Consider the following 26,109-nt stretch of genomic DNA (forward strand, 5'->3'; position numbering starts at 1 on the left):
CAAAGGTTTTAGAGTAGTCAGTGAAACAGAGGCAGATGTTTTTTCTGGAATTCCCTTGCTTTCTCTGTGATCCAGCAAATGCGGGCAGTTTGGTCTCTGGTTCCTCTTCCTTTTCTAAACCCAACTTGGACATCTGGAAGTTCTTGGTTTGCATAATGCTGAAGCCTAGCGTGCAAGATTTTAAGCATGACCTTACTAGCATGGGAGATGAGTGCAATTGTCTGATGGTTAGCACATTCTTTAGTCCTACCCTTCTTGGGAACTGGACGAGGATTGACTTTTTCCAGTTCTGTGGCCACTACTGAAACTTCCAAATTTGCTGACATATTGAATACAACACCTTAATGGCATCATCCTTTAGGGTTTTGAATAGCTCTATTGGAATTCCATTTCATCCACTAGCTTTATTAACAGCAGTGGTTCCTAAGACCAACTTGACTTCGCACTCCAGAATGTCTGGCTCTGGGTGACTACACCATTGAGATCCTTCTTGTACAGTTCTGTGTAGTCTTTCCATCTCCTCTTGATCTCTTCAGTGTCTCCTAGGTCTCTACCATTTCTGTCCATTATTGTGCCCATCCTTGGGCACAGTGTTCACTTGATATTTCCAATTTTCCTGTAGAGATTTTCAGTCTTTCCCCTTCTGTTGTTTTCTTCTAGTTTTATGCACTGTTCATTGAAGAGGTCCTTCTTGTCTCTGCATGCTTTTCTTTGGAACTCAGCATTTAGTTGGATTTATCTTTCCCTTTCTCTGTTGCTTTTCACTTCTCTTCTTTCTTCAGCTATTTTTGAAGCCTCCTCAGATAACCACTTTGCCTTCTTTTCTTTTTTTTTTTGCAACAGTTTTGTTCACTGCCTCCTGTACAATATTACAGACTTCCTTCCTTAGTTCTTCAGGAACACTGTTAACTGGATCTAATCCCTTCAATCTATTCGTTACTTCCACTGCATATTCATGGAGGATTTGATTTATGTTGTACCTGGATGGCCTAGTGGTTTTCCTTACTTTCTTTAGTTTAAGCCTGAATTTTTCTATGAGATGCTGATGATCTGAGCCACAGTCAGTTCCAGATCTTGTTTTTGTTGACTGTATACAGCTTCTCCTTTTTGGCTACAAAGAATGTAATCAATTTGCTTTTGGTATTGACTGTTTGGTGATGTTCATGTGTAGTCTTTTCTTGTGTTGTCGAAAAAGGATATTTGCTATCACCAGTGGATTCTCTTGGCAGAATTCAGTTATCCTTTGCCCTGCTTCATTTTGTTTTCCAAGGCCAAACTTGCCTGTTATTCTAGGTATATCTTGATTTCCTACTTTTGCATTCTAATCCACAGTGATGAATAGAACATCATTTTTTGGCTGCGTTAGTTCTAGGAGGTTTAGTTCTTCACAGAACTGATCAACTTCAGCTTCTTCAGCACCGGTGGTAGGGGCATAGGCCTGGATTACTGTGATGTTGAATGATTTGCCTTGGGAACAAACCAAGATCATCTGTCACTTCTGAGGTTGCACACTAGTACCACATTTTGGACTCTCTGTTGACTATGATGGCTACTCCCTTTCTTCTATGGGATTCTTGCCCACCATAGTAGGTATAATGGTCATCTGAATTAAATTTGCCCATTCTCTATTTTAGTTCACTGATTGCTAAGATGTCAATGTTTATTCTTATCACCTCCTGCTGGACCATGTCTAGTTTACCTTTATTCATGGACCTAACATTCCAGGTTTCTATGCAATACTGTTCTTTGCAGCATCGGATTTTACTTTCATCACCAGACACATCCACAACTGAGTGTCACATCTGCTTTGGCCCAGTCGCTTCTTTTTTTCTGGGTCTATTAATAATTCTTCTCCACTTTTCCCCAGTAGCATATTGGACACCTTCCAACCTGGGGGGCTCATCTTTCAGTGTCATATCTTTTTGTCCTTTTATACAGTTTATGAGGTTCCCATGGCAAGTATACTGGGGTGGTTTTCATTCCATCCTCCAGTGGATCATGTTTTGTCAGAACCCTCTGCTATGACTTGTCCATCTTGGGTAGACCTACCCAGCATGGCTCTTTGAATTTTACAAGCCCTTTGACATGTCAAGGCAGTGATCCACAAAGGGGATTTTTCTCCTTAGTTCTCCTCAAATATTTGTCATTTATAAAAAAGTAATGACATTTAAATTAAGGGTTGAGATTTTATTTTAAGGCTTTATATAAAATGTAGAATTAGATAACTTTGCAGTACAAAAATTATTTGGACAGCTTCTAGGCCATATTTATCCAAATAATTCCCATGTTTTTCATTTCATTTGACCCTTTTAGATATAGTCAATATAGCAATCATATTCCACTTAGTAGAACATTTTACTTATTGGCTAGATACTGTGCACATTGATTCAGTTGTCTTGAGAGTTGTAGTTGTGTAGTAATTGTAATGGAGGTTTGTGCTTTGTTTTACTGGTTTAATAGAGCAATGATGCAGGACTTGTAGTTACCTAGAAAGTAGAGAAGGGATGTTTCCCACTGAAGACCTAGAAATCAATTCCAGAGTAGGAATTATCAAGAAAATGTAAACATATATTGCTATTCAAGTCAAATTTATTTATTGTTCCTGTGTGTGCTAAGTTGCTTCAGTCGTGTCAGACTCTATGCGAACCTATAGACTTGGCCCGCCACGCTCCTCTGTCCCTGGGATTCTTCAGGCAAGAATACTCGAGTGGGTTGCCATGCCCTCCTCCAGGGGATCATCCCAATCCAGGGATCGAAACGGCATCTCTTATATATCTCTTGCATTGGCAATTGGTTCTTTACCACTAGGAAGCCCATTTATTATTCCTAATCAACACTATATCTGGGATTCTGTGTTTTATGGATTTCTCTTAACCACTAAATAGGACAGAATTAGAATAAATTGTGACCAGTGGGACATGAATGCAATCGATTTTGATGGGAGTCATATTTTTCCATTAGTTCTACTCAGAATACTTTACTATATATTTTTTCCCTGACCTTTCCAGTTTTGAATTTTACTCTGTAGCTGATTAAAAAACAAAACAAAACAAAACACTAGTATTTTCACGAAGTTGTAAGAAAGTGCATTTACATTTGGTCATTGAGTTCTTATCTTCTGAAATGGTAGTACCAATAGGTTTGTTAGGTGTTTGATTTGATTAAATTAAGTATAAAATTCCTAAAACTCTAGGCTCCTGTTTTATATTGTCTTTGTCTATGTCATCCTCGATTTGATGCTATTCTTTGTTTGAGTATCAAATGCTTGTTTTTTCCAAGAAGCATAAGACACTGCTTCTCCAAAACTTGAGTCTTGAGATGTTTGTATTTATTTCATTCTTTTTTTTTCTCTCTATTCTCTAAACATAGGCTTAAATGGCAAAACATTTAAGTTTATTATAGAACCCATGTTTCTATAATACAAACATACAAATCTAGGTATGTTTCCCATACCTAGGATTTTTTAATGTAAACTGCACAACTATAATCTTATATACTTAAAATTTGCTAATGTATCCAAGCCTTTTATTTCTCCCATTTGCACTTTTTAAATTTTTTTGGAACACAATGATTCGATTGCATAATATAGACAAAAAGTCTGGTAGTTTAAGCCAAAAAGAATTGTGTAGAGACTTAAAGCATGTGTGTGATTTATATTGACTTTATTTTTGCCATGCTATGTCACTTCAGTCATGTCCGACTCTTTGCGACACCCCCCCACCCCCCACAACCCCTGTGTCATGGCTCCTCTGTCCATGGGATGCTCCAGGCAAGAATACTGAATTGGGTTGCCATTCCCTCCTCCAGGGAATCTTCCTGACGCAGGGATTGAACCCTCACCTCTTATTCTCCTGCATTGGCTGGTGAGTTCTTTACCATTATTGCCACCTGGAAAGCCTACTTGTGCCATATAGGCATTTAAAGATAAACTTCCATACCTTTTTAAATATGGAATAATCTAGGTTGATATGTTTTGTTTTCTAATGTTCATGTTAGTTTATAATACAAGAGTGGTATGTGGCATGTGTGGGTTTGAAATAAATGAAGTAATAGCATCAGAGGTCAGACACTAAAATATTAGTTTTTTAAAATCTTCTAATAACACATTAGGGTTAATCTAGAGTTATATTAATGTCTATGTGATGCAAACACAAAATTATTGAAAAGAAGACAATTTCAATGATATCAGTGCTTTAATGTCAAGTTGTGTTGCAGGGTGGTAATGGGATAGTGAACTTGACAGCTTAAACTGTCAAAGTTTCAGGAAGCCTCCTGGGGTTGTTTGTCCCTAGAATAACATAAAAACATGCTGGAGAGATTGCTAAGCATTGCATACTTTTCATTGATGTTATCCAATGGATCTTTAGAGATTAAAAAAAAAAGCTAAAAAGCTAAAAAACAGTTTTAGAGATAAAAACTATTCAGTCTTGTACTCAACTGTTAGATTTCCCAAGGCAGTCAGAGGAAATGAATATGAGGAATCAAGTGAATTATAGACCTGCAGAAACTCCGGTGGCACTCGTTGGGACTATTGGATGTTCAGAAATGTTGAATTTTTGACAAAATCGTGTTTTTAGGTATTCTTTTTATTGAGTACTTAGACACTATTCTCCAAGAATTTAAAATTCCATTTCTCATTTAATTATCAGAATTTGGTTAAGTTGAAGAAACTAAGTCTAACAAGGATAAGCAGCTTATTCAAAGTTATGCAAATAATAGATACCAAACTTGGGTTGTAAGTAGGGCTATCCCAACTGCTGGAATTGTTATTAACTGCTGTCCATTCACTTGTCATCTTGTATTTTAGATTATTTATTATGGGCTTTTATGATTATGAAAAACAACAGGATGTTGGTAATAGTTAAATTATAATGAATAGTCACTTCTCTCTTATTTTTTTTTCTTTCGCCAGTCCTGCCTCCCACTATCACATAAACAAAATAGCTCTTCTGTTGTTTTTTTTTTTTTTAATTGAGCATCAAAGCATTTCATGATTGAATGGTAGATGGCTGATATCACTTTCTATGTCTTATTTTATTTTTATTTCTCTCTATAAGGATATGCCTCATTTCTGGCCTGTGATGTGAGGTACAAGGTGAGAATAAGTGACTCCCTAGACTGGGGAAGCATCTGAAATTCTTTAGTGAGATTATTTCACACCTGTGTTCTTGCCATACCTGAATCAAATGGAAACAGCCAGATTTGTCAAGCTCTTCAAGGTGCTGTTAGTAAAGGTCACTTTCAACCTTCTTCTTATTTCTTCTGATAAGAAAGAAACTTCAGCTCTGGGATAGAATGTGGCTGCTCATTTACTCATTCACTTATTAACCATATTTCTATTTTTTATTTACTATGTGTCAAGTACTGTGTTATTTATGAATATTACAGTGAACACCCATAGTGCTAATGTTTGTTGTCAGGGGACTTATGATCTACTGGGAGGCAGATATTAACCAATAAATTACAAGTTTAGCAAAAAGAGAGAGAGATTAGGTGGCAATCAAGACCACCTAATTAAGGAAATTAAGGCTATAATTTAGACATACACTGTGACTGAGCCTACACAGCCTAGAGTGAAAATAGATAATTAAGCAAAAGAACAGAATAGAGGGTGGAGCTATCCAAGGGAACTTGGGATCCTATGAAAGGATCATATAACCCAGCCTTGGGGTAGATAAGAAATGATTTCTTGAAGAAAATCATGTTTAGGTTGATATCAAAAGATTGATTAGGTCTGAGTTCACTGCCCAGCTACACATTAGACTCATTTGGGAAACTTTAAAACATATAAATGCCTGGGCACCCTCCCCACCCCCCATTCTGTCATTCTAGATGTTAGTTCTGGAGTTGGACCCATACATCTATATGTTTTAAAAACTCTCTAGGAAATTCTGCTGATAGGGTTGAAAAAGAAAAAAAACCAGAAAACTTAACTATCCTTAGTCAATTGATGAAGGATTGGAAAAAGAATCTTCAACAAACAGAGTACAGTACATTTTAGGAACTTGAGAGAAGTTTATTTCAGCCAGAGCATAAAAATTGGGGTTGAGGAAGCAGGTAGGAATTAGTGTAGATGCCTCACTTGGAGTTTGTGGTTGTGCATTTTCATGGTGGTGATGTGATTTTTCTCAAGAAGTCATCAGAAGCCAAGATGCCCCCAGGGAGACTTTGAACACCTAAATTTATTCAGTGTTGATGTCTTGTCAGGACAAGAAGAACTCCATTTTTCTGAACTCTGTATCTGTGCTGTCACATTTGATATTTCTGTTGCTTCCTCTTCATTGATGAATCTATTCAAGACTTAGCTTAAAAGGATCACATGGCAGATATTTTAGCTTTTGCGGGCCATCCAGTGTCTATCAGCTACAAAGGTCTGTCCTTGTAGTGCAAAAGCAGTTATAGACAATAAGTTAATGAATAGCTGTAGCTGTATGAACAATATAAACCTTACTTATGGACACAAATTTAAATTTCATGTAATTTTCATGTGTCATAAAATATTAAGCTTCTTTTATTTTCAACTATCTAAAAGCATTCTTATTTCATGTACCAGAGAAAAATAGGCAGCAAGGAGGTCTTAATACAAAAGCATAGTTTTCCTAGTATTATTTTAACTATCAAGTCAGTTCTCACAAAAGCTGTTTCAGGTAGATATTTTTATTATTCTCATTTTACAGATGTTGAAACTGAGGTACAAAGCAGTAAAGTAATATGTCCAAACAACACAGATGCTAAGTGCCAGAGGTGGGATTCAAACCAGCCTGGTGCCACAACACTGCACTGCTGCTATGGACTACTTACTGCTCAAGGGAGTATGTGAAGAAAAAGGAGGGATTACAGACTAAACAGTCAAAGCATTTGTGTGACCTTAGAACAGTAATCTGAGCAGACACTGGTGGCACCAAGGAGGAAGGAATAAAGACCTGGGATAGTCTAATGGATGAGAGTAGGTGTTAAAGAGATCAACAGAACACAAGAGGAAAGACATACTCAGTTCAATTCAGTTCAGTTGCTCAGTTGTGTCTGACTGTTTGTGACCCCATGAATCACGTACGCCAGGCCTCCCTGTCCAACACCAACTCTTGGAGTTTACTCAAATTCATGTCCATCAAATCAGTGATGCCATCCAGCCATCTCATCCTCTGTTGTCCCCTTCTCCTCCTCACCCCAATCCTTCCCAGCATCAGGGTCTTTTTCAGTGAGTCAGCTCTTCATATCAGGTGGCCAAAGTATTGGAGTTTCAGCTTCAGCATCAGTCCTTCAAATGAACATCCAGGACTGATCTCTTTAGGATGAACTGGTTGGATCTCCTTGCAGTCCAAGGGACTCTCAAGAGTCTTCTCCAACACCGCAGTTCAAAAGCATCAATTCTTCGGCACTCAGCTTTCTTCACAGTTCAACTCTCATATCCATACATGACCACTGGAAAAACCATAGCCTTGACTAGATGGACTTTTATGGCAAAGTACTGTCTTTGCTTTTTAATATGCTGTCTAGGTTGGTCATAGCTTTTCTTCCAAGGAGTAAGCGTCTTTTAATTTCATGGCTACAACCACCATCTACAGTGATCTTGGAGCCCAAAAAAACAGTCTGACACTATTTCCACTGTTTCCCCAACTATTTCCCATGAAGTGATGGGACCAGATGCCATGATCTTAGTTTTCTGAATGTTGAGCTGTAAGCCAACTTTTTCACTCTGTTCTTTCACTTTCATCAAGAGGCTTTTTAGTTCCTCTTCACTTTCTGCCATAAAGGTGGTGTCATCTCCATATCTGAGGTTATTGATATTTCTCCCACCAATCTTGATTCCAGCTTGTGCTTCTTCCAGCCCAGCGTTTCTCATGATGTACCCTGCATATAAGTTAAATAAGCAGGGTGACAATATACAGCCTTGACATATTCCTTTTCCTATTTGGAACCAGTCTGTTGTTCCATGTCCTGTTCTAACTGTTGCTTCTTGACCTGCATATAGGTTTCTCAAGAGGCAGGTCAAGCGGTCTGGTATTCCCATCTCTTTCAGAAAGTTCCACAGTTTATTGTGATCCACATAGTCAAAGGCTTTGGCATTGTCAATAAAGACATACTAGGCCCTCACAAGTTTTTGTTTCAAAACAAAAAAGCCCTGTGGGCTTCAAAGGAAGTTGCTTCTATATGTTTCATATTAATGTGTTTTACATTATACAATATTTTATATAGTACATGTGTGTTTGTGTATGTGTATGTATGTATACTTGTTCTCTTCTACTTTTGGAAAAGGGCAGGCAAGTAAGTAATAGGCAAATACGCATGTCCTCTGTTGCTCAGTCATGTCAAACCCTATGGACTGTAGTCCACCAGGCTACTCAGTCCATGGGATTATCCAGGCAAGAATACTGGAGTAGGTTGCCATTTCCTCTTCCAGGGGAATCTTCCTGATCCAGGGATCAAACTCGGGTCTCTTAGATTTCTTGCATTGGCAGGCAGATTCTTTACCACTAGTGCCACCTGGGAAGCCTAGTAGGCAAATCAGCTCAGTTCAGTCGCTCAGTCATGTCTGACTCTGCGACTCCATGAACTGCAGCATGCCAGGCCTCCCTGTCCATCACCAACTCCCAGAGTCCACCCAAACCCTTGTCCACTGAGTCGGTGATGCCATCCAACTGTCTCATACTCTGTTGTCCCCTTCTCCTCCGGCCCCCAATCTTTCCCAGCATCAGGGTCTTTTTCAATGAGTCAACTCTTCATATCAGGTGGCCAAAGTATTGGAGTTTCAGCTTCAGCATCAGTCCTTCCAATGAACACCCAGGACTGATCTCCTTTAGGATGGACTGGTTGGATCTCCTTGCCATCCAAGGGACTCTCAAGAGTCTTCTCCAAAACCACAGTTCAAAACCATCAATTCTTCTGCACTCAGCTTTCTTTATAGTCCAACTCTCATATCCATACATGACCACTGGAAAAACCATAGCTTTGACTAGACAGACCTTTGTTGACAAAGTAATGTCTCTGCTTTTGAATATGCTGTCTAGGTTGGTCATAACTTTCCTTCCAAGGGGTAACCGTCTTTTAATTTCATGGCTGCAGTCACCATCTGCAGTGATTTTGGAGCCCAGAAAAATAAAGTCAGTCACTGTTTGCACTGTTTCCCCATCTATTTGCCATGAAGTGATGGGACCAGATGCCATGATCTTAGTTTCTTGAATGTTGAACTGTAAGCCAACTTTTTCACTCTCCTCTTTCACTTTCATCAAGAGGCTCTTTAGTTCCTCTTCACTTTCTGCCATAAGGGTGGTGCCATCTGCATATCTGAGGTTATTGATATTTCTCCCGGCAATCTTGATTCTAGCTTATGCTCCCTCCAAATATATAAGTGTAGGCAAATAATTAAAACCAAGAGTAGAAAGTACTACGATAGAGGTATGTCTAACCCAACTAGAGCATCCTTTTGGGAAGAGGCTGCACATCAGTTATATCCTAGTTTTTCCTTAGAATAGGATTTATAAAAGCTCAGACAGGAGAAAAAAACGTGGTGAATAGTTTGTGAAGTCTGAGTTCAGTATGGGGAGAAATCTGAGTGTGAAAGGCATTAAGGGGGAATGAGATAAAAGGTGGAGATGCAGTAGCATTGAACTGGAAGAGTGAGTGGGTGTGTCCACATCATTAAGATTTTATATTCAAGGTATGTGCAAACCATCTGGAAGTTGGTGGGGTTCTCTGAAGAAATTTAAGCAAAGTGACTTAAGGCATGAGAATTTTGGAAGCTCACTCAACCTGTGGTATGCAGATAGATGAGAAAAGTCATTGAAACTGGTTAAATGATTATTGTAGTAATGCACTGGGTCTGCTATCTTATTTTCTCATTTAATAAAGAAAAAAAGTATACTCTAAAAAACAGGAAAAATATTATTGAACAAAGTATTACACTGATTGGGTACATCTGAAATGCTAATCATGATCTGTGCCATGAGAATTGATAAAATAGAAACAATTCAAATACTAAGGACATTTAAGAATTTCTTTGAACATTGAAATCATAGTTTTTTAGATGTATCGAGTTAAGCTATAATAAATTACTGCTTTTAATCTTTAAACACTTGAAGTTCAGTTAATAAAATGTAGACTAGTTTCTCCCATTTATGCATATATATATATATGTAAGTCCATAGACCTATGTTATGAGAATTTGTTAAATGCTATAATTATGATAAATTTGATAAAATGAGGCAAATAAGTAGCTTAATTTATTATTTATTTTACTTCAGAGGAAACATCTTTAAGAGTGGATTAACTGAATTTTACATTTTTGTAACTTTATATGACTTTTTAGGAAAAAGCATTTGCAATCTTTACTATATATCCCTATTTTTAGAGTGAATTATTATTTCATATCATATGTTTCTACATAGAAGCTTGTTCAGGCTTGAAAAATAGAGCCCTTAGATAGAATCCTGTAGAAGGATGGTATTTTTATCATATTGCTTTCAAAGTAGGAGCTAACAAATGTGACAAAACCTGTGCTTTTGGAAAAGGTCATCCTGTTAAGAGAGAGTTTGGAGAGAAGGAGACTTGTGGTCTATTTTATGTATTATTTACTGATGTGCAGCTGAGCTGTGACTGTGAAGCTGTACCCTTTTCTTCAGGAAAGAACTACAGCCTTCATAGCTGTGTTCATGTCAATCCTGAAGTTTTTACCCTATTGGGATGAACTTTTGCTAATGGCTTTAGTGAAAGAAGATAAGATAAAATAAGCAGATAGGATGCTGTACTTTTAGAAACTGTCTCCTTCAGAGTAATTTATACCATGAAGCATTAACTGAGTTTAATTTAAATCTAATATAAGCCTTAGGAATCAATGAACTGGCTCAAGATGATTTTAATATACTTATGTTTTAAGTTTCTTTTCACAGTATGTTAGTTTATGGGCTATAGCAATGAAGTGGAAGGAACCTATGTTTGATTTTGCACAAACTTTACGGGTATCCTTAATTTGTGTTCTGGTTGTCAGTTCCTTCATCTGCATAGTAGGGATAAGAATACATGACCTGCAAAACTTGTGAGGGTTAACCTAGGAAGAGTCTAATCCAGTTACTGTCCCATGTTAGGTTCTTTGGGCATGGAAGCTAATATAGTTATTATTTTCTTAGTTTTATGGTAAGAGAAAAGAAGAATGTAAAAATAGTCAAGTCTTGTACTGGCCTTAAAAAGTGCCCATTTAAAGCAGGACTTAGCCAAAATTATTATTGGATGTTATTCTTTTAAATATTCCAAGGCTGAATTAAAAGGGACTATATTTGATCCTTCAATATTCTGATTTCCATTATATTTTTTCATTTTTTCTTTTTAATAATTTGGAACAATGTGTACTCTACTGGTTAATGTGTTATTTTCATTTGAAAGTTTGATGAAATAGGTGGTTGTTATTATTAAAGGGAAGTACATTTCTTATAAGATAAAAGACAAATTGTATAGAAGTTAATATCCCCAAAATTTAATTAACTAAGGAAATGACCAAATGCACTTTTCTTATGCATTCATTCAGTCATCCATTCGTGCATTCTATAACTGACACTGGTTAATGCTAAAAATATTAATTGAAATGGTAATTTTCAAAGAGCACCACTCTATTGCAGGTCACTCTCGACTTTGTGTAGTGTGATAAATCATGGTAATGTTATTAACTGGTTTTACAAGCAGCCCCATTTTCATTTTAAGTCCTCTGCAAATGGTATACTTATAAAATCCAGTGTATTTGAAATTTGAAGGCATTTCTATTTTTTTTAACTAACAACTGAAACTTTTCACATGAGTAATATTGGTCTCACTTTCAACCAAATGTGCTCTCTTTTCCTTCTGAATGAAAGAATACTGTGTGCATCTCTATAGAACAATAGATAACTACCTCCCACATAATTATTGGGGCATGTTTACTGCCTCTTTAAGTAGAATCTAAATATTTGTAATCTAATTAATTAAATAAAATCTATCTACTTACAGCCTCAGACATGCTCAGTGATAGATTGGCCAGCATATAGTCTTATATGAATTTTTAAATTTTTGATTATTTATTTTTATTATTTTTGATTAAGCATATAAAATCAATGATTATGAGTATATTGAGTAATATGAATTCCTGGCTCTGTTTTTATAACAATGCTTATAACACCTGAATCATTTTTTGATTTGCTTAGTGAATTAAGTAAATATTTAGTTGTGGACCAGGGAATCCAAGAGTCTAAAAAATCATTTGTCCTTTTATATCTGGTTTATTTCATGCACTATTGTGTTTCAAAGGTTCCATGTGGTAGCATGTATTAGAACTTCATTTTCTGGTTGAATCACATTCTATTATGTGTATATATCACATTTTGTGAATCTGTTCACATATTGATGGAAACTTGCTTTGTTTTCACTTTTTCATTGTTATGAATAATGTTGCAATGAACATTCACATACAGATGTCTGTTTTAAATTCTGAATTTCAATTCACTTAAGTATATACCTAGGAATGGCATTGTTTGGACATGTGGCACTTCTGTGTTTAGTATTTTTAGAGATATTATATGCTGCCACTTATTTGAAAATTCTAGAACAGTAAACTTCATAGAAATGGAGAGCAAATTATCAGTTACCAGGGCCTGGTTGGAGGAGAGGAATAGAGACTAATTGCTTAATGGTTAAACAGTTTCAGTTTGAGCTAATGAAAAAGTTTTGGAAATAGTATTGATGATTGCATAACATTGTGAATTTAATTATGCTATTAAATTGTACACTTTAAAACGGTTAAAATGACAAAAATTTATGTTGTATATATTTTACAACAATTTAAAGAATGAATAGTATAAGAAGTTGTTTAGTCGCTAAGTCGTGTCCAGCTCTTTTGTGATCCCATGGACTGTAGCCCACCAGTCTCCTCTGTCCATGGGATTTCCCAGGCAAGAATACTGGAATGAGTTGCCAATTCCTTCTCCAGATGATCTCCACAACCCAGGGATCAAAACCAAGTCTCCTGCATTGACAGGCTGATTCTTTACCACTGAGCCACCAGGGAAGATCAGTATAATATACCACAGTTTGGTTCAGTTCAGTTGTTCAGTTGTGTCCAACTATTCATGACCCCATGAATCGCAGCACACCAGGCCCCCCTGTCCATCACCAACTCCCAGAATTTACCCAAACTCATGTACATTGAGTCAGTGATGCCATCCAACCAACTCATCCTCTGTCATCTCCTTCTCCTCCTGCCCTCAATCTTTCCCAGCATTAGGGTCTTTTCATATGAGTCAGCCTTTTGCATCAGGTGGCCAAAGTACTGGAGTTTCAGCTTCAACATCAGTCCTTCCAATGAACACCCAGGACTGATCTCTTTTAGGATGGACTAGTTGGATCTCCTTGCAGTCCAAGGGACTCTTAAGAGTCTTCTTCAATACACAGTTCAAAAGCATCAATTATTCTGCACTCAGCTTTCTTTATAGTCCAACTCTTATTTCCATACATGACCACTGGAAAAACCATAGCCTTGACTAGACAGACCTTTGTGACAAAGTAATGTCTCTGCTTTTGAATATGCTCCCTAAGTTGGTCATAACTTTCCTTCCAAGGGGTAACCGTCTTTTAGTTTCATGGCTGCAATCACAATCTGCAGTGATCTTGGAGCCCCCCAAAATAACGTCAGCCACTATTTCCAGTATTTCCCCATCTATTTGCCATGAAGTGATGGGACTGGATGCCATGATCTTAGTTTTCTGAATGTTGAGCTGTAAGCGAACTTTTCACTCTCCTCTTTCACTTTCATCAAGAGGCTCTTTAGTTCCTCTTCACTTTCTGCCATAAGGGTGATGCCATCTGCATATCTGAGGTTATTGATATTTCTCCCATCATTCTTGATTCCAGCTTGTGCTTCGTCCAGCTCAGCATTTCTCATGATGTACTCTGCATATAAGTTAAATAAGCAGGGTGACAACATACAGCCTTGACGCACTCCTTTTCCTGTTTGGAACTAGTCTGTTGTTCCATGTCCAGTTCTAGCTGTTGCTTTCTGACCTGCATACAGGTTTCTCAAGAGGCAGGTCAGATGGTCTGATATTCCCATCTCTTTTAGAATTTTCCACAGTTTATGGTGATCCACACAGTCAAAGACTTTGACATAGTCAATAAAGCAGAAATAGATGTTTTTCTGAAATTCTCTTGCTTTTTAATGATCCAGCGGATGTTGGCAATTTGATATCTGGTTCCTCAGCCTTTTCTAAAACCAGCTTGAACATCTGGAAGTTCTCAGTTCACGTATTGCTGAAGCCTGGTTTGGAGAATTTTGAGCATCACTTTACTAGTGTGTGAGATGAGTGCAGTTGTGCAGTAGTTTGAGCATTCTTTGGGATTGCCTTTCTTTGGGATTGGAATGAAAACTGACCTTTTCCAGTCCTCTGGCCACTGCTGAGTTTTCCAAATTTGCTGGTATACTGAGTGCAGTACTTTCACATCATCTTTTAGTATTTGAAATAGCTCAACTGGAATTCCATCACCTCCACTAACTTTGTCGTGATGCTTCCTAAGGCCCATTTTACTGCACATTCCAAGATGTCTGACTCTAGGTGAGTGATCACACCATTGTGGTTATCTGGGTTGTGAAGACTTTTTTTTGTATCGTTCTTCTGTGTATTCTTTCCACCTCTTCTTAATATCTTCTGCTTCTGTTAGGTCCATACCATTTCTGTCCTTTATTGAGCCAATCTTTTCCAGAAATGTTCCATTGGTATCTCTAATTTTCTTGAAGAGATCACTCTTCTTTCCCATTCTGTTGTTTTCATCTATTTCTTTGCACTGATCGTTGAGGAAGGCTTTCTTATCTCTCCTTGCTATTCTTTGGAACTCTGCATTCAAATAGGTATATCTTTCTTTTTCTCCTTTGCTTTTCGCAATGTACCACAACGAACAGATTTTATACTTCGCGTGGGTGAATTGCATGGTAGGTGAATTATTTTCCATGACGCCATTTGAAACATAAAGTTTATCCAAAGGATTACACTTACAAAGGGGAAGTTTAAGGTTAGTAGCAGGAGGTAACTGAAGTGGATTGGATTTGGGAAATTTATGGTTCTGCCAACAAACAACCTATTCCAGGCACCCTGAGGCTACATAAAAAGGAAAAACAAACAAACAAACAAACAAAGCCTCAGTATCCCAGGGACTTTCATAGGAAAGCACTCAAAACAAGGGCATTATATTTTGTTACCTATTGTTTTAAACGGCTGTTAACTTATCATTGGGCATTCAATATGGCTTAGTAACTGCACATTTTATAATGCTTATCTATAACATTCATTGTGAATTTGAATCTTTGCAATCACCTCTGTTTAAATTATGAATAGTTGAATATAATATGTTTATTAGAAATTAATGGAATATGTACAAATTTTGGCTTTTTCAATACGTTTTGCTTTTCTGTAATTTGATTTCTGATTGAGATATTTTGTGTTTGAGAATGCTACAGTTTGTATTTTACCTGCTGCTCCACTCCACTCCTCAGCCCCTCAACTTTGTGTTAAGGAAGCATGGCAGGTGATACATAGATTTGCGAAGTAGGACTACAATTGCCTCTCTTTAAAAAATAACTCATTTTTATATTAGATTATTTATTCAATTACTTTTCCCTATTTTTAACGTATTTTTCAGCTGCTCCAGTTGATGTACTAAAAGCTCTAGATTTTCACAATTCTCCAGAGGGAATATCAAAAACAACGGGCTTTTGCACAAACAGGAAGAATTCAAAAGGTTCAGATACTGCTTACAGAGTTTCAAAGCAAGCACAACTTAGCGCCCCAACGAAACAGTTATTTTCAGGTATGTTCTTTTTATCACTGCGACTGCTGCTTTGATAACTCTTACTATTCCTTTTTATTATACTACATAATGCACAATTATGGGGGGATTTTTCATAATGGTTTGAAAAATACTTGGTGAATTTTTTTTCTGTCCTTGAAAGCACTAGAAGACCTGATATTAATAATATTTATTGTCTAGAAGTCATGATAATGTAGGGAAAGGGAGTAGTGAAATGACAATTTCTGAGTATCACATTTTCTAAATAAGTACCTTATTGTGAGTACTTGCTTGCTATTGGATACATATCAATTGTTTTTTCTTACAGCTTCACTAAGTTGAGTGGCCTTGTTACTATTTAACAGAAGAAGAAACTGAATTCCACTGAGACTCTAATTTATCCATATTAGATAATTAGATAATCAATATTTAATTCAGGGTTTGTTTAATTGCCAAGGCCAACATTGTCTTATCAAGTATTCCTTTTTGGTCTTTTGGGATCTTTTCAGAAACAATTTTTCATTTAAATTATTCATATTATCCTCTACTGTCCTCATGTGAAGAAATTCAAGTTCCCTATTTTTACATAAAACTCTTTCTGTTGATAGAAAAATTATAGATCAAGTGACTAAAAATTTACAAAGCAAAATAGCATATTTTTCAAGTACATTTTAAAGTATTTTTGAAAATATATATATTTTGATAAATCATTGATTCTTCCAAAATATTTCCTAACTTGAAAAATGTAAATTTGTGGTGGACAAAAGTAACAAACTGCAAATATAAAGATAAAATTGCACACTTTTTCTGACTTAAAATGAAAAATTAAATTCATGAAATATTTTTCAAATCAAATGTGAAAGTTGTAAATAGTAAGAATTAAGCTGCTTTTCTCTTTATTTGCACTCTAATGCTGAAATAGGAAAAGGATGGGAATTTTCAAGAGAGAAACAGAGAGTAAAATAGATTAGTGGAAAAGCTTTAGAGATACTCAAGAAGTTAGTTTATAATTTTTTATATTTGGCTCATCATCTCAGGATCAATTTTCCACCCTCTGGTGTGGTAGTTATTTTGATTAATTTGATTATTTCTGTTGTTTACTCTTGGAAAAAGAGCACAATGTGTACCTCTAGGAGGTCCTTCTATGTCAGTTAACAGAATAATCAACATTTTCCCCTTTTCTCAAAACATTGTGTCTTAGGCATGTGATTTTAATAATGAGTAATTTAGATAGGAAGAGACATCTATATCTCTTTCCACATGCAAGTGATTATAGGGTCACCTTCCTGGAAGATACAGCTTCCTGTCAAATAATACAAAAGAGCGTTTAATAAAAATTACCAACAATACTTTTACCATTAAAAAATCTGAAGTGAATATATGAATAGTATTCTTTATTAAAACAGTAAAAAAATCTTGGGTAATTTATATGGACTACTTTTTCTTTCATTATGAAAACACAAAGTAACAACTTTTTTCCTAATGAATGAAGTAAGCAGTAGTATTGGAAACTTCAACATTAGGGTTGGGGGAAGTGTTTCCAGATTGTCATTGTAATGTTCTGTTGGGTTAAGGTATGTGTCCTCCAGAGTCCCAATTTGAGACCTTGAATTTAAATACCCGAGAACTCTGTGCCTGTGATCTGAATAGATGCTGTAATTTGCAAAATCTACCTGGTCTCTTTAGAACACTTGCTGTAGGACAGATGCAGTACAAGAAACTTTGTGTATATTGAACTTTATGTTCATAACCACCTGGAAAGAGGAATATTTCAACCCAAGAAATTGATTAGGAGATAGAAATGTGAAATATTTGAAAATAGTCGCAGAACCCATGGATGATTTAAAGCTGAGAGATAGTTTGGAGGCTCTTTTTAGACTAAAGTGGGCTTTTCCCATTATGAAAAATTACCCAGTGGGTGGGGTTAGACGATTGGCTTGTCAAGGTTTCCTCCACACATCATTTTAAAAACCCTACCAACCACTAAGTTACATCAGAAAGAGATTTTATTTAAAGGGAGACATATTCTGCATGGCATGGAAATATATTGACCACAAGTTAAAAATTAAACCCAAATTATAGTTATTGTGCTTTTTTAATATCAAATGTATTCATGGATACAATATTTATTGATATTAAAAGCCCATTTAGGGAATCATTTTTAAACTTGATATACTCTTCTGAGTGATTTTTACACATCTAGGATTTATGTATGTACACTTATTAAAGGTGGTAAAAACATTTTTTTTCCCTTTAACAGCAATCATTTAATAGCGAGGATACTTTATTCTTAGTTTGTGTTTATACATTTTAAAACTTACTAAGTTGCAAAATTACACATTTTTTCTGCATCATATATACTTATCACTACTATTTAGATAAAATTTCACATCTTAAGTGGTTGAATTTGTGTTATTGAACTTACTTCATAATGAATTCTCTCTGATAGATTTATTTGGTTGAAACAAATTTGATTAGCATCTTATAGGGAGGAATCTAAATAAGTGTCTAGGTTATATTGTGGACATTTTGACATTCAGTCATAATTTTTTAGATTTTATTTTTTAAAGGTCATAACTTAAAGATTACAATTAAAATCTTATTGATTAATTTTAAATTGAGAAATACTTCCATAATTGAAAGATTTTACTCATTGCTATAGTTAGAAGTTGACTATTTTCAAAAGCTGTGTTACATAAATAGGATGATTAAAATTTGTTACAACTTATTAAGTCTTACATGAATATACTATTTCCTGAAATTCTTCTTTTATTAAATGTCCTTTATTAAATAATTTTGCCAAAATGAAAAAATATTGTTTTCTCCAACTCATACTATTTTGGCATCAGTTTTTTTGAGTGCAGTACATATTTGAAAATTGAGGTATTCAGGGAAAGAATTCCTATAAGTCTCAGCAACATTTTGAGTTAATCATTTGAAGAAAAGATTTATTTGCTATTGAGCTTCCTCAATTTTAGGCTGAATTACTTATATTTTTACTTGTAGTAAAAGAAGCTAAAAGGTGTTTTTGTTAATTGATGTGTTTTATTATCTTTCCATTCTATGTACATGATAATTTTCCTTCTATTGATTTTCATAAATATAAAATTGGATATCTCTGTGACACAAATCGAATCAAACAAAATTCTTACTCTGTGTGTGTGTGTGTATGTGTTTGTTTGTGTATGTGTATAGATTGCAATGAAAGCAAGGTTTTTGTGATCTATTTGTGATCCAATGAAGTTGTATTGGTAAATTGTTTTAAAGATTTAAATTAAGAATTTTAAGTAGACACTATTTGTTTGGAGGCATCTCTCTAGGTATTAGAGTATCTAGATTTTAGGTAGATTAGAACCAAATAGGTAACGTTAATTGATTGCTTTCTTTGTGACATATTCTTATTTACTTTCCATAGCATTTTAATTAATTCTATTTCATAAGACATCTTTCCACTACATTATTTTAAGTGGCTGCATAGAATTCCACTGTATTAACTTTTTTTAAAATTTTGTTTAACCAGTCCCAACCATTGCAGGTCATTTTAATGTTTTATGGTTATAAATAGTATTCTGATTAATTGACTTAACATAATATCTTTATGTACAAGTATCCCTCCCACCTCTATAAATTCTTTGAATTAAAACTTAAAATCTCCTATAGTCTTCTGAATTTGAATTCATGGCATTCGTATTTATACTATTTTTATTATTTCATACTACTGTACATAATGTATGGAATGGATGGGCTGAATATGGAATCTCTTGGTATTGGCTTATGCAGGCACATATACACCAGTTTTGCATGTGTAAAAATTTTAATTTAAATAATTTCATCCTTCAAATAACAATACCTACTTTACTTATGTCCCAGGGTAGTAAAAGGATTAAATAAAATATATATGTAAACCTATTTTTGAAAAATAGAACCCACAAATTTATATGCAGTGTTTGTAGTAAAAAAATATACAATAGTCATTGCTTAAATATCTGAGATATATTGTGGCAACCGTTTAATTTATATATTTATTTAATAAATGCTAAGAACTTATGTAGATATGGCCCCATGCTGGACATTTGGGATATGATGATGAAAGGGAAAAGAAAAAAAATTAACCCTCCTAAATTTAGAATCAAATTAACCAAGTATCTAAGTGTTCTGATTTTAATGATATAAGCTTTTTATTAGTGAAACTTCATGTGTGATAGAAAAAACTGCTCAGAAAATCTTTAGCTTTTGAAGAGATGACTAAAAGAGTCCCATCATATGTTGTGCTCTTACAATGCCTCTTTAAAGAGAGGATAGATGGCACAGATTAGACAAGGGCAGAAAATACAAATTGTACACCAGAATTTCATCTTAAGTGTTCTAAAAGTGCTTATTGTGTGTTCGATATTGAATTGGCACCATGATCTTATTTCCTAACTATGCATTCAATTTTACATAATCCTTGTGTTTTAAATGAGTGGTGGTGAAGTTTGAATACAGCTCCAACAATTATTGCAGACAAACATTAATAGAATCCCCTCCCCACTGGTTTTTAAGTCAGTATCATTATTACTGTTTGAACTTTGGTTGCTGGTTAAGACCACGCTGGTAAGCTCAAAAATAATAGGGTGATCCAAGAATAATTTGGAATTTCTGACTCTTTGGCATTTTGTTTTCAGGGGGAACTTTTCCAGAAGATTTTTCAATATTATTTACAATAAAACCTAAAAAAGGAATTCAGTCTTTCCTTTTATCTATATATAATGAGCATGGTATTCAGCAAATCGGTGTTGAGGTTGGGAGATCACCCGTTTTCCTGTATGAAGACCACACTGGTAAACCTGCCCCAGAAGACTATCCCCTCTTTAGAACTGTCAACATTGCAGATGGAAAGTAAGTAACATGATAATCCAATGTTTTAACTGTCTCGACAACAGTTCTTTCATTTGGTCATTCAACAAATATTTATAAAGTGTGATGCAGTTTTTCTAGGGAGTGGTGATGCAGAAATGAACAAAACAATAAAATACCTAATCTTACGTAGTTTACAATCTGGGTAGACAAGCAGTGAATGATAAAAAATTACTAATAAATAGTTTATCGGATGGTGATAAGTGACAGGAAGAAATATAGCAATGAAGAGACTAGGGGATGATGGTGGGGGCTGCAATTTAAAGGAGTGAGGTCAGGGATAGTCTTACTAAGAAGGTGACATGCAAAGGTGATAGGGTGCATGCCACTGCTGGTAATTAAAAAATACTATTTCACACAAAGGAAAAACAAATGCACAGCCTCTGATTCTGGCTGTGACTGATTTGGCCTAAGCAACATCAAGGATGCCAGTGTGGCAGGAACAGTGAAACGTTGATGATGGAGAAGCAGCAGGAGGGCAAATGGTGTAACACTTTGTGTTGTTGTTTAGTCACTAAGTCCTATCCAACTCTTTTGCAACCCCATGTAGCTGGCCAGGCTCCTCTGTCCATGGATTTCCCAGGCAGGAGCACTGGAGTGCGTTGCCATTCCTTCTTTAGGGGATCTTTCTGACCCAGGGATGAAACCCACGTCTCCTGCATTGGCAGGATTCTTTACCACTGAGCCACCAGGGAAGCCCGTAATACATTGGATTATAGGTGATTGTAAACACTTTGGATTTTATTTGCGTGAATAGGAAGTCACTTGTAGACGTTTTGAGCAAAAGAATGACCTGATTTGACTTCCTCAGGTGGAGCTAGCAGTAAAGAACCCACCTGCCAATGTTGGAGATGAGACTTGGCTTCGATTCCTGAATTGGAAAGAGCCCCTCGAGGAGGGCTGTCAACCCACTCCAGTATTCTTACCTGGGCTACAGTTCACAGGGTTGCAAAGAGTTGGACACAACTAAAGCAACTTAGCATGCATGCATGCACCAATAACATTAATATTGACAATCATAGAAAATTTTATATAATACTCAATATGTGCTGTATACTGTTGTGAACACCTTATACATAGTTAACTTTAATTTTTCAAAACTCTTTGAAGAAAATAATATTAATAAACTCATTTTACAGATAAGGGAAGTGAGGTACTGGGAGTTTAAGTAACTTGCATTTGGAAAGTGTCAAAGGTGAGGTTTGAACTCAGGTAGTCAGACTGTCCAGTAACAACCACTCTCTTAAGAAAATCATGCTGAATTCTGTATTGTGAACATTGTTGAATATTGTTTTGCTCCCTATCATTTAGGGAGCAGCTAAAGACAAATAAATGTTTCTTAAATTTACTTGATATTTTATTGCTGAATTTAGGCTACTAAAAAGATTTATCATGAATATAACATTTGATTATAGACATAAGAAAGAAATAGCTGTTCAGATGGAAAAAAAAATTCACAGTCAGATTACCATTGTCCGAACCATGGAAAGACTGCCTCTCAAACTCAGGAAAAAACGAGGCTTTCACAAGTAATTTACATCATTATCCTTAATCTGAAAAATGATGATAATTCTATGAATGAAAATACATCAGAGTTAGAAATGTAGAGTATACTGTTTTAGATTGTTTTAGGTAGAACAGTCCTCTTTGGCATGATTGCCTTGAGCAAAGAGATTGGAAGCCAGGGAGTGAGCATGTGGGGTTATGGAGGAAGAGCATTCCTGGCAAAGTGAATATGTGAAAGGAACAAGAAAGAGGCAGAAGTGTGGCTGCAGTACCGCAAATCAGAAAGCAGAAATTTGGACATGAGATAGAAGAGAGGCAGGGTTAGGCAAAGTAAGGACTTCGGCTTTTACTGGGAGTATCAGGTTAGCTTTTAGCTAGAGAGAAACTTGATATGACTCATATTTTAAAATGGCCACTCTGGTTGCATCAGAGAGGGAGCGGGGTCCAGTTAGGAGTCTAGGAGAAAGACATGGTTACCTGGTCAAAATTGTGAGGTTTGAATCCTGAATATCCTGTGAATACAGGATTGACAGATTTCCTGATGATATGAATGTGTAGTATGACAGAAAGAGGATAATTAAGAATGTTTCCAAAATTTAAGGTTAATTTAGTATTTTGAACATTGTATGTGACACCATGATTATAACATATTTTTATCAGTCCTTAAACTAATTCAAGAAAATTCAAGTCTAGAGTCCTAATCAACTTTCAACAACTGAAAGAAATCATTTTTATTTTATGTTAATGAAAAGCACATGCCTGCAGTAGTGGAGAGGGTTTAATTGAAGACACAGGCTTCTTGGCAGAAACATGTGTAAATTTTACTCTCATAGTATTAAGTGCCTTCTAATATAAATCTTTGTGCAATTCAAACCAAGCAGACGCCTATGCTAGTTGGAATAGCTATGGAAAGACCAGAGATTAAGTGTATATGGAAATATACTTGATCCTCATCAGTAGCCATGCCAAGTCACATGAAACAGATTTTTGAAAGGCTCCTGCAACTCTTTATTTTATGGATATAGTCATAGAAACTTCTGGAATATTAATTTAGCACTTTTCATTTGGAAAAATAAAAGAGTGGTTTGCAAAATCCAAGTGAGCTTCAGTTAGTTGTTTATGTTAGCACAAGATACTGTTAATAAAGCCCACCATTTTACAATTTTGATTAGGGTATTTGTATTTCCAAAGGACTGGCCACATCTCCACCCCTACCCACCCCCCAGTGCCCCCCCTCCACCACCACAAAGCCTGTCATCACTGCCCTGAATTTGCTGGAGCAGTAGTTTTAGAGTGAATTGAGACTCTCACTCCACACATGCATTGACTATGCTTCCTTTCAGTGTTCCTACTTCCTGCCAACTCTGGAAAGGAGAGATATTGTGTCTCAGTCTTGGATCCTGCCCACAGTAGTGAAATATAACTGTCTTGAAATTAAAGTGGAAAAAGAAAACGAAAGCACTTGAAATAAATGCGAATAAAGACAGAGAAGCACATTGTGTCTTACAATTAAATGTTCAATTGCTCCAGATGGAGCATTCATTCAATTAGTAGACATGCCCTTTTAGAGCCCATCTCAGGGGATCTCTCAAGTAGAGTTCTTTTAAGTGAAATTCCACATTGGAAGAAAGCATTTACGTACATAGAAACTGTTACTTATCCCATATTCCACCCCTAATCTCTATCAAATACCCTCATAAGGACATGGTGAGATCAAGCTATTGTTTCAATATAAAGTGAAGCAGAGGATGGGCACTTCTTTATCAGTACAGACAGCCAATCCTGCTGTGCATTTTACACCCCTTTGTGACTTTTTGAGTACCTATCACTGCTCTGGATACTAAGAAGCCACTTGTTAACTGATTGCTTAGTAAATAAGCCTACATTTGTATAATTTAAGATCACTTGTATAATTTAAAATACATTGTACTTTCACATGAATAATGGTTTGACAACATCTTTGGAACTTACAGAATTATTTGGCTTTTGTAGGTGGCACCGGGTAGCGATCAGTGTGGAGAAGAACACTGTGACAATGATTGTTGACTGTAAGAAGAAAACTACAAAACCACTTGACAGAAGTGAGAAAGCAATTGTTGACACCAATGGAATTATGGTTTTCGGGACAAGGATTTTGGATGAAGAAGTTTTTGAGGTAAAATAAATCAAACTTTATTTTTGCTGAATATAATTAATTCAGATGAGTGGAGTTAATAACAGCAACAATCCATATATGCTATAAAGCAAAGTTGTAAACTTTAAAGGGTGGCCTACTTTCTTCCCCTATGTGTATAGCAGTGATGTTTTCTGTTGTTCAGTAAGAGAATGAGTAGACAGTGGTGACTATAAAACCTGGGAAACTTTAATAGAGATTGGTTGATTTAAACACTGGCATGCTATTCTCTTGGGAAAGGCAAATGGCTTTCCTCTTAGTACCTTGCATTGTTTTCTTTGGAGAAAAGAACATTTTCTTCACTTCCTTCTCTCAGAGATTAAGTTAAAATGAAATGTACAAATCAGATATTTTGTGTGTGTGTGTGTATTTCCAAGGTAAAATAGAGATATTTCAAAAGATAAACTATATTTTTAAAAATCACTATTTCAATGTGAAGGTCATGGTTAGAAGCTCCTTTCCAATTATAATTGGCCAACTATGATAATGACATTATTTATTTGAATCCTTTCATCTTTGTATCTGGTAACTCTTGCTGTAATTTTCATTTAGTCAGTTATTAATGGAAAAAACACATTTGACTCCATGAAGGGGTTCCCTCTTGAGCTATTCAGTCATTACTCTGATGATTGTTTTTATACCATTTTTGAATAGTTTAGTTTTCAAAGTGTAACAAAGTAAAACTGTATAATATATTATGGTTTAATAGACAAGTTTTGCATGGAAATACATTTGCTGCCTTCTGCTGATATGTATATAGAGATATGTACGCACACATAGTGTGTGTTTTAAAAAACCACAGTGGAAATTCAGAGGGCCAGTAGAATATTGCATTTCTGTGCTTAGTTATATAATCAATGGCATAATTTCAAATAGAACTATATTTGCGACATTTCAGATTATTTGGGATTCTATTTGTTTCTGAGTTTCTACATTAGTATATATCCAGGTCTTTGACTCTAAACAAAATGTTTTAACACATTATATCACTCTAAATTAATGACAAACTGATTCAGACAGTATGTAATAATAAAGTCTCAGATATTCCAATGTCATTCATTGATTTTACACAAATGATAAGTGAATATTCATTTATTAGATGAATGAATATTATAAATAAATTAATTTAATTTTTAGACTTACAGAATTCTATTTTAAAATTAAACTGTTTACGAATACCAGTTTCATAAGCTAAATTTATTTTTGTAATACATAGCACCTTATTTTCCTAGAAAATATGAGTAATATGGAAGAAATATATCAGTTGAAGGTTTTATTTCATACATTAGTTTAATTTACTGCTGTACATATTCGCAGAGCTTGTGTAAGTTAAACAATGGAAATTAAGAGTAGATTGTTTTTGCTATAAATGATTAAAACATATAAAAGGAAATATATAATATTAATATTTATTAATTAGTTCTCAAAATTTACTGTTTCTGAAACATAATTTTTGATATATGTACACATTGATTGGGCTTCTCTGCTGACTCAGACTGTAAAGAATTCACCTGCAGTGCAGAAGACCCAGGATTGACCCCTGGGACAGGAAGATCGCCTGGAGAAGGGAACGGCCACCCACTCCAGTATTCTCGCCTGGCGATTCCATGGAGAGGAGCCTGGCTGGCTCCATGGTCCATGGAGTCGCAAAGAGTCGGACACCACTGAGCGACTAACACACACACACACACACACACACATATACTTTGGTTAGATTTCTTTTTCATACCATTTCATAT

General features: G+C 35.5%; 1 protein-coding gene across 2 annotated transcripts in view; it reads left to right on the plus strand.

The window, feature by feature from the left end:
• COL11A1 (collagen type XI alpha 1 chain) overlaps positions 1-26,109 on the plus strand; it is a 213,159-nt gene that overhangs the window by 13,531 nt on the left and 173,519 nt on the right. For both annotated transcript variants that reach the window (XM_065907856.1, XM_065907860.1), the window contains exons 2-4: positions 15,649-15,816; positions 20,460-20,673; positions 24,190-24,352. In XM_065907856.1, the coding sequence (XP_065763928.1) occupies positions 15,649-15,816; positions 20,460-20,673; positions 24,190-24,352 (545 nt within the window). The remainder of the gene's footprint in view (positions 1-15,648; positions 15,817-20,459; positions 20,674-24,189; positions 24,353-26,109) is intronic.

Source organism: Muntiacus reevesi, chromosome 1, assembly GCF_963930625.1.
Source record: "Muntiacus reevesi chromosome 1, mMunRee1.1, whole genome shotgun sequence".
Lineage (NCBI taxonomy): Eukaryota > Metazoa > Chordata > Mammalia > Artiodactyla > Cervidae > Muntiacus > Muntiacus reevesi.